The sequence below is a fragment of the Dipteris shenzhenensis genome, chromosome 24, assembly GCF_047967505.1.
Source record: "Dipteris shenzhenensis isolate YYH24624 ecotype China chromosome 24, Dip_SZ_1.0, whole genome shotgun sequence".
In the NCBI taxonomy this organism is placed as follows: domain Eukaryota; kingdom Viridiplantae; phylum Streptophyta; class Polypodiopsida; order Gleicheniales; family Dipteridaceae; genus Dipteris; species Dipteris shenzhenensis.
In genome coordinates, this window is record NC_141619.1 from 25,640,533 (window position 1) to 25,650,607 (window position 10,075).

At 41.5% G+C, this 10,075-nt stretch overlaps 1 protein-coding gene across 1 annotated transcript; it reads right to left on the reverse strand.

Annotated features, from left to right (window-relative positions):
* Window positions 1–6,168: 6,168 nt before the first annotated feature.
* On the reverse strand, window positions 6,169–8,200 carry LOC147886419 (7-deoxyloganetin glucosyltransferase-like). The gene is made up of 2 exons (XM_087395239.1): window positions 7,619–8,200; window positions 6,169–7,529 (listed from the first exon to the last, which is right to left on the reverse strand). The coding sequence occupies exons 1-2, from the start codon at window positions 8,127–8,129 to the stop codon at window positions 6,565–6,567; spliced, it is 1,476 nt and encodes a 491-aa protein (XP_087251365.1). The 5' UTR covers window positions 8,130–8,200; the 3' UTR covers window positions 6,169–6,564.
* Between the last annotated feature and the right edge of the window lie 1,875 nt (window positions 8,201–10,075).

Sequence of the window (10,075 nt, forward strand, 5' to 3'; positions counted from 1 at the left end):
TAATCATTAAGTCAGTTAGTTAATAACATCATCTTATTTCCTTGACGGTAATTAATTGCTTATGCCCCCAAATTTTTTTTTCCGTTCAATTAGTTTACGATATTTTGCAATTTATTCTAAAATTTTAAAACCCATATGTTATGTACGTATTGGGTGAATTAGAGATGTCTTATGTACTTAGTTGGTTAACTAGAGATGTGTTTGTATGAATTTTTCAAGACATCCTTGTGATTTTAGTTACACATGTATAGAGCTTGTAGGCCTACGATTATGTGTACTTACAAACCTTCTTTTCTTGGTTACCACTTTAATTTTTTCACATACTTTTGCTTCAACACTATAATTTTTTACAATGCTACAGTAGCAAGTTTTCCCTAGATAGATAATGGATAGCTTTTTGTGGGGTTATAATTTTCCTTATAGTGGTATAGTGGGCACTTCATAGATAATGGATAGTTTTTTAATGCTTACTTACCCTATGTACTAACGAATGTATGTCTCCTTTTTAGGACACATCTGGTGAGCATCTGGTACTTGTGCCCCTTGCAAGATGGCTCATATGTTCGTTGATACTGATTCTACCTTTATTGCCTTCATCAATAAAAAAATGAAGGAAGCTAGAAAAGAAGGATTGATATTGCATCATGCTTACATAATTTCTAGAACCCAATCCTATCTTCCTCGAAAAACTAAGAAAATGTTAAACTGAGATTCCACTAGTCGTGACCTAACTTGAGTTGTCTCTTCCATGATCTATTGGCCAACCTTATTTGAAGCATCCCCCGTTGCAACATGGACTTGCCATAAATATTTTTTAAATCTAATTTATTCCCCCCTTCTTCTTGTGTAAGGAAGTACTTGTTATTTGATACTTTATTATGAGTTCCTAACGCAATGACAGAGATAATCTTTTCATGCCTCCTTTATGGAAGGCTAGATGATTTTGTTTCAATACAATTGTTTCTTCTATTTTCTCCTATTTGCAAAGCTAATTATGCCTCCTCTATGGAAGGCTAGATCATTGCCTTCTTTTACATTCTAATGCCTCCTACATGGAAGGCTTAAAAATTTATCATGCCTCCTCTATGGAAGGCTAGGAGTTTTTTTTTCAAAATAATTATCCTTATTAATACCTCCTACATGGAAGGTGAGCACATCCTATGCCTAAACAATTCATAATACCCACTAAGGTATGACACAATGTAATGTGCAGTTGTATGTTTGGATGGGTCGCTTACCTTTTACTTGGAAAGCTAACCTTTTTTATGCCTCTTCCATGAAATGCTAGGTCGCTGTCTGTTGTTACAAATGTCCTTTCTAATGCCATTCTTTCCCTCCTTATGGAAGGCTAGGCAATTGAGTTTCAAAATTATTGTCCTTCCTAATGCCTCCTATATGGTAGGTGAGCACTTCTGTCTCCAACATTTCACGATGTCCCCCCAGCCTTTTTAGTATGTAATATGCAATTCTGAATCTGGATGTGTCTCTTTCTCCTAGGTAAAGCAATAACAAGCCGAGGTGTGCAGGCATTACCTATCTACCCATTTAAAACTTTGTTGTTCTAACAACTGGTTTTTTCTAGATGGTGGTAGGTAAGTGGACCCTGACCGTGGAGTATTGGACACTTGAAAGATTCAACCTTGATTTCTTGATGTACTTGCAAGATATATGTGCTATTGGAATATAATACAATGATTACTTGTTATAATCTTTTAAGATCTTCGAGTGCCATGTTCTTGGGGTATTTTTGTCCACTCTCTCTCTCTCTCTCTCTCTCTCTCTCTCTCTCTCTCTCTCTCTCTCTCTCTCTCTCTCTCTCTCTCTCCCCCCTTGGGAACCCTTGTGATCCTAGGGTGTACATGTTGAGTGCACATGACTCATTTACTATGGTTCCCCACATTGGGATGGGCGAGGAGTGTCTTATGCTTTTGATCATTTAACTGATGTTGTTTGGAGTATATTTATAAGCTACTTGTGAGAAGCCTTTACCAGTTTTGAGAAAAGGATACTAAGGAGTATCACATAAGGAGAGTTGGCTTCACAAAAACAAATGTTATTTTGCTACACATTTTTTGGGACATGCATCAATCTTTTAATTCATCACTCTAAGGTAAATATGTGCTCTCATATTTTTGACATTAGGATTAGCTTCTCAATTTGTGGTGCACTTGCGCAATGCCTTCCAAAAACCCCAAGTTTTGTGCCATGCCATTTTTAACCATGATTAGAAAAGAATATTTGTGCCTTCACACTGCCCATTGAAACTTACATGGACAATTCCTTGAAGCCCCTAAGAGTTGCGGATCATTTTGAAGTGTGACGTTGCCTCCATGCAATCCCATCCTAGACAAAAGAGCTTTGAGCTATGCAATAGAAGCTACAGATCTTTCTTTAGGTTTCATATTCCATACATACACTATATGTAAGTATAGAAACCTATTGATCAAGCACATCTCTGCATGCAGGAGATAAAAATGCACTCTTTCTAGTGGGATGTTTAAAATTGCATCCCAACTTTCATCAACTTTGTCTTGATCTGGTGCACTCTCTTGATCACAACTCATAACACCATTTCTCCATTGGTACCTGCCATCAACCATGCACTTCAATGTTTTCAAGTCTCCATACATATGCCACTCAATGTTGAAAGATCCAAACCCTTCAACATGAAGTAACTCTCCCTTGGTATGAGCATCTATAATGCTTGGAATTGGAGACCGTTCAAAGACCCACTTCAGGTAAGAGTGGGTCTCTTTAGGGACTTGAGAGGGACTTCAAAGGCTACAATCCACCAAATATGCTTTTCTGATTGCATGCTAAAATCTTCAATAATTTTTCTATCTTGTTCATGTTGTAAAGCCTTCTTCATAAGTGTAATGTTGACTTGCTCTAACTTGTCTCCTTTCACTACTTCACACTCACCCAACTTGATAACATACACTAGTTTTCCATTGTAATCTGCAAAAGCATAATAGTAAAGCCGTCAAGCCTATGCACGGTTTGTCATCAACATGATGCTTTGAAGGAAACATGAAATGAATACCCAAATTATTACATTCACCTCTTTCTTTCATGTTGTAGAACTAGACCATTGTAGCTTACACCTTACGTACATCGAAGAACCATTGTTGTACTCAATGTACTGAAATGCACACAATTTTTTTGAGATATTTTTTTGATTGTATTGTTTTATTTGCAACCTTGATTTCTCTATGAAGCAATTCACAATATTTGTCCACGGGACTTGGCCCTCAAATAGATGCGGGAGCAATTTTCCAAGCAGTGCTGTATTCCTAAACCTGCTCTTTGGTAGCCCCAACCCTCCTTGGGATTTTAGAATCGTCATGGGATCCCATGGTATGTAATACATTCTTCTTTTCCCACCCTCTTCCACCCAGAGAAAGCCTCGAAGCAAGCTTTCCACTTCTAGCCATTGTGTTTTTCTAAAGTGTTAAATCGAAGCAACATATATAATAGAGGCCAATAAGATGTGTTGGATGACCAAGAGACAATCGTTCCAACCTAGACAAATACCGTTCCAAGATCTCAACTTTGCTTTTAGCCTATCCATGAACTCGTGGGGTTCACCTCACAAGTTTTTTGTACACCATGTGCATTCAAAAGGAGGGTATTTTAATTAAACTTTTGAAAAACATTTAACAAGATTACAATAATAGGAGGGGTTTTTAAATTCAACTCTAGAAAAAAATATGTTAGTTCATAAGTAAAGTGGGGTTGTTTTATTGGGGGAAACATTTTAGAGGGGTTTTATAAATACCCCTTGATCACACGTGATACATGGGGTTTCTTAGTAGTGCACCCCCCGAGTCCATGAATTAGTTGAATTGTTGGTGCATAGTCAAGTCAAGACCCAAAGAGCCCCCTAGGTATCTCAACATCATCCCTCTTGTACCAAGTTAAATTCTAGAGCTCTGATCCAGTCCATCGATGGGGCCTCTATTAGTCATGAGCAGGAATGTATTGGACCAATTGCACTTTGTTGACCCTGACCCTATGAAGAACACATTGACTTCTAGCACCCTTCTAACATTTGGTCGGATTCTCTTGATAGAACGATATTGTGTCATCTAGAAAGAATTAGCTCCATAGTTGATTCCTTGATGGAATCATCACTCCTCTTAGCCTTCGTGATTGGCCTCCAATTAGCCACCTTTAATCTACTTGTCTCTTAGGGAATAGCTTCATCTGCCTAGCATTAACATCTTCTGAGAGTGACCCTCTAGCTGTGGGCTCTATTAGCCATTTCAATTAAATCTTGATTAAGGGCCCACCAGAACGTGTGGTAAAACTCTATTGTCAATCCGTCGGGGCCTAGAAACTTGTCATTGGCCATGGCATGCCGAGCCTCCTCTAACTCTTCCTTGGTGAACAGTTTGGCTAATCGGCTCCTTCGGTACTCTATCACCCTGCTATCAAGGCCATTTAAGGCAATCCCTATGTTTGTACACCACATCTCATCGTGAAGCGCCAGCTCGCCAACTATAGCACTCAGATCCCCTTGAAAAACACCTTGACCATGTGCCAAAACTCTGTAACAAGGTTCCTCTAAGCATCCATCACCCTATCTATCAATTCCCTTTGTTGATTCCTCTTAATGGATTGAAAGAAATCCTTAGAGGGACAGTCCCCCATTGCGAGCAAGATCAACCTGCTGTTGATGTGGGTCTACCGTGCCTCAATCATTTCCCATTCTTGCATAGCTGTCTCAACATTGCTAGTAGGGTCCCCACAATTGGGTTCTTGGGTGTTTCCTTTAGCACCACCTAGAGAGACTTTCTAATCGTGGTCGACCCTTCCCAACTCCTTTTCCTCCTTGTTCTATAATGAAGATCTACCTCTTTAGTTACCTTCATTACTCTATGGAGTGCTACATTCCACCTAAAACATGGCTCTCTAACAGCAGTTGAGCCTTTGTCCCTCTAGGAGTCTACGTAGAAATCTTTCAAATTAAGTAGCCTTTTCTTAAATTTAGGGTTATGCCTATTGACCTCCCCACTTTGCATGGAACACAAAATCTCCAAAGAACAGGTACGTGATTTGAGATGGATGTCGAGGCCATGTACTCTCTGCTCATGGGGGCTTTCATCCATCATCCTTCCTCAGAGAAGTAGACATAATCGAACCTAGCGGCTCAGATTCACACCCTTCCTTTTGTTATTCCACAAGAACCCTTCCAAGCCCTGTGCATGCAGCTTGATTGCATCGATCATGCCAAGGTTTACACACACTCTTCCTGCTTAGCCCCCATTAAAGTGGATCCTATGTGCATGCAATCTCCCTCCTCCTCTGTGAAATTCCAATCCCTGCTGCCCAGATCTAGGGGTTCCCTACCAGACCTGACCGCAAGCTACCCTGAATAATTGGGAGCATCCACACGGGCTATCCTGAAATCAAACCCCTCTAAAAAAGCTATAACTACAACCCACCACCTTCTTTGCCCTCCTATCCACCTCAGCGTGGAGAATACTCTTTGCTTCCTCCTCCGGTAGAGGAGACAAGTCAATCTACATTTTTTTCTAAAGTACCTCAGTGTATGATGGTGCACCATCATGACAAGCGTCAATGGACACCCGATATGACTCCCTTGCAAGGAGCCCCAGCTTTGCATAAGCTCCCACCTCCATGTTTTTCACTGTCACCTCTAGCTCATTTTCTTCACTCATCTCCTTCCTGTGTAGTGCCTTAACATAGAGTAAAGTTTGTCTAGGTAGTTTCAAGGAGATCTCATCCCCCCTTCTGTGCAGAAGACACTCGTCTCCAATGCATAAGCTTAGCAAGCTCTAGTTATGAGAAGACAACCCAGCACTTCCAACCCACCAATTGATGGTAGTCTGTTCTTCGAGTTTGAGCAACACTGAAGAAATGCTTTTGATGAGAGAAAAAGAAAAGAGGAGATGGCCCATGTTCTTAATATTTTGAACCTCGTAATCCACATTCTCAATGATGTGGAGACTTAACCTATGTGTGGGTGCATTCATAAAGGTAGACATGAAGAAATGGTAAATTTGTAATACCTAGTGCATTGCATCAAGATATCTATTGAGTATCCCAAAATCAAGGGAAATGTTTTCATATCACAATTCACATCTAAAGGTTTATTGGAAAAATGATAAATCATTATGTATACAATGTCCTTAATGGCCCAATAATAGAGACCTTCCTGATACAAGAATATAATGATAATATCGCCTGGTGCCCGCCCATGGGAGAGAAGCAATGGGTGCCATTGGGTGGTGCTGGTTACACAAGAGAACAATACGTTAAACATGAAAGCGTTAATGACAAACACGTGGAGGAGGCCCCATGGTCTATGAAGGAGACCTTTTGGTTGGTAAGGGCAGGGTTCAAACTTCAATTACTCTTTTTTGGATGGTAAGGGCACACCCGTTTTAGGCTGGAAGTCAAGCTCTCCAGGTGGGGGCCAAATAAGGGGATTCCCCTTCTCCATTGTGTGTTGTTTGGGGGGGCGGCACTATTATATAAAAAAGGCAATATGAAACCTGTGAACTTATTTATTAGTAACGGAATCTTTTTGCATGGAATTCAAGGACACTTGGGCACCTGTTGGTTTGACACAGTCCTCATGTTGTGGGCGAACTTACCTAGATTGGAATAAGATAATCCACCAGCACTAATAGTCCCCCTTGCAATTTTGCTTAGCTCCTTGGCTTTGCTCCTCACCTCCTGACCCTCCTCCCCTTGCATCAGCGTTTCCACCGCCGCTTTCACAGCCTCCCTCGTGAACGTGCCGTCTGGCTTCGTCTCCAACCTTAACCCAATTTTCCACTCTTTCGCAATACTCCTCATATTCGACCTCTGCTCTGCCTGCCTCGGACATCCCACTAGCGGTACCCCGCTCCATAGACTCTCCACCGTTGAATTCCATCCACAGTGAGTGAAGAAACCCCCCACCGACGGATGCGCCAACACCGCTGGCTGCGGTGCCCACGAGATTATGAGACCCCTTTCCTTCGTTCTCTCGAGAAAGCCTTCAGGTAGAATCTGCGACAAACGACCTGTTCTGGAATCGGAACGAATCACCCATAGGAACGCTTGTCCGCTTTGCTCCAAGCCGTGCGCTAGCTCCACGGTTTCCTCAAGAGACAAGGACGCAAGTGACCCGAAGGCAACATATATGACGGACGAAATGGCCTGGGAGTCCAGCCAGGTCAAACAATCTTCTTGTACGGAAGCCGGCTTTGTTACTAGAGCGCCTGAATCATGCTTGCGGACGGGGTCGAAGCCTAACAATGGACCAACCGAGTAGGCTTCGATACCGTCTGCACGCAAGGCGTCGAATGCGTCGCGTTCTAGCTCGTAAAGCGAATGAATAAGGACAGAGTGCGCCTCCCGCACAGGAGCGAAACTTGCAAGGAAGAACTCGATAAAGGGGCTTGAGAGGTCTTCGACGATACACTCGCGGGGCGTTTCCGTGATTGGAAACGGTGGGAGTCCAGGTATGAAGTCGATCAAAGCCTCCCCTTCTCCACTCCAGTTGGCGATCGGGGCTGCAGAATCCACAACAAATGGGTGAGAAAAATGCCCAACATGAAGCTTGAATCTGCACGAGCCGAAAGCACGCAAGAGGTTTGTTTACCTTTGAGGGGAAGAAACCCCTTGGAAATGAGGTGAGGAATGTGGAGGAACATGAGGTAGCAGGCGGCGGTGGAAGTCCAGAAGTCGACTCGGGGGATTCCAAAGGAGTTGGCGACATCCTGAGCCCAAGGCACGAAAGTGTCGGAGATGATGCAAGAGATGGGCGGATGGTGATCGGGGGAGGCAAGATACTCGTGGAGGAAGTTTCGGAAGCTGGTGTGCATGGCGGGGAGCGCTTGGATGATGAGGGAGGGGTCATGGGATAGGTCGGAGGTGAGGCCATCAGGGAGGACTTGGATGCGGATGGAAGGGTGGAGGTGGTCGAGGAGGTGTTTGCGCTGAGCGTCTAGGTAGGATTGTTGGAAGTAGATGAAGGTGATGGAGAAGCCATGAGAGGATGCGAGAGCTGTGGCGAGGTTCATGAGACTATTGATGTGGCCTTGAGCAGGGCATGGCAAGCAAATGGCGTGCGGTCGACTGGTATTATCATAACAGGCAGAGGTCTCCGCCATTGTTGGCTTTGTGTATGGGAGCAGAGACAGTAGCTAGTCCACTGGAGGTGATCCGTGTGTGTGAGCAGGAATGGAGGTATCGCAACAACACTAGGAAGGCCTCAACACAAAGTACTGTGACAGTAGTCCACTCGAGGTGTGTATGTGAGCACGAATATCGGTAGTCCACTCGTTGGAGGTCCGTATGTGAGCAGAGATTTTAGTCCACTTGTTCTTGCTTAGTACCATAGGAGAAAGAAGACTTTCACTACAACGTAAAGGTCAAAAAATAAAAGTCTCTTCAACCCCTATGTCTTTATATCGGAGACGAAAGGAAGACCTCGAAACGTAGATATCTCTTCAACCCCTATTCACGGCTTGCTTCACCCATGATCTCAGCCTCCTCATCCCCATTGGAAGAATTTGGGTCCACAAGGAAGACCTCAAAATAAATACATCCTCCTTCAAGCGACCAAGTACATCTCAATCTCCATTGGGAGGATAAGGAAGACCTCAAAATAAATACATCCTACGCCCGTCATAGCTTGCTTCAACCTTGACCTTAGCTTCCTCCTTGAAACAAACACAGCTTCCTCCAAACAACAAACACATCTTTTTGTTTCTTGTGCCCTACCTTTGAGGGAAGGTTTTATTGGGTTCATTTGAAAGCTAAAATTATTTTTATTGAGATTTTATTTCCATCAAGAAAATTTAAAATAGTGGTGTCCTCTAACTATTTCTTACGTTAGGGGAATCCCTTAAATGTTTCAAACACGTCTTTTTTTCCCCATGCCCCAAGGACCTTGAGGGAAGGTTTTAGGGGGGTTCATTTAAAATTATCTTTGTGAGATTTTATTTCGTCCATCCATCGGGAAAAATTAAAATAACAGTTTCCTCTAACTATTTCTGACGTTAGGGGAATCCTTTAAATTTTCCTCAAGTATGCTGCTGAACTTTTGCAAACTAAAGAGTTGTCATTTGCAACAGGTTATCTAGATTTTTTTCTACTTTTAAACTTTAATCAATTTTACTATCTTTTGGTTATATTAAAGAGAACTAATTTCATAACTTTTGCAAACTAAGTATACTTTTGAACTTTTTTAAAAAATGTACATATTGCTAGTTTAAAGGTGGGTTTTGCCTTTCATGTCAAATTAAAAAAAAAACAAATCAATGACAAGATCCAATATTTTAAGAGCTACTAGTAATTCATGCATGACTATGTGATGTATAATACATCCTTGACTTAGAATTACAAAAATATGCTTTATTTTCTACCATAAATTTTAATCCATCGACGAAAATCTCAGTCTGTCAACAAAAAACCTTTTTTTTGTTAATGGAATTTGGGGTTCCAGAATCCCGATTTGGATGTGTAATAGGTAGAGACGTATTCGAAAAAACTACCTATTGAAATAAGCAGGTTACCATTGAAAGTGCAGTAAGAACTTCCGACAACTGACATTTCAATTCCAAATTCAGAACAAGTAAAGATCATAATGAGTAATACTAGTTGGTATCCATTTCACTACTATTATAAACTCAATACATCATGTAGGAAACAAAGTCAAAAACTAGACAAAATAGGGATCTGCATATAATGAATGCTTCCTCATTTAGAACTTTTGAACTTCTGAATCAACAACATAGAACAGAGAATTGCCATCTCGTTTATATGACAATTCCAACCACTGGCATACAAGTTTTAGAAGCAGTTGCTTATAACCACCCTACTAAGGTTTTGCATATGCTTTCTATTACTTTGAAAATACATATAGCCCACGAGTATCCAAGTAGTATTTGTCCACAATGGCACACCCGGTGGTACAATTATTTTTGTCCATAAAAAATTATTGCAACCTGAACCCACTTAAACATTTGATTCATCAAGTTCCACATCTCTTTCTACTAGCAAAGAAACTAATGGATCATGTTCATGATCATGTCCATGATTTTCATCTTGCATT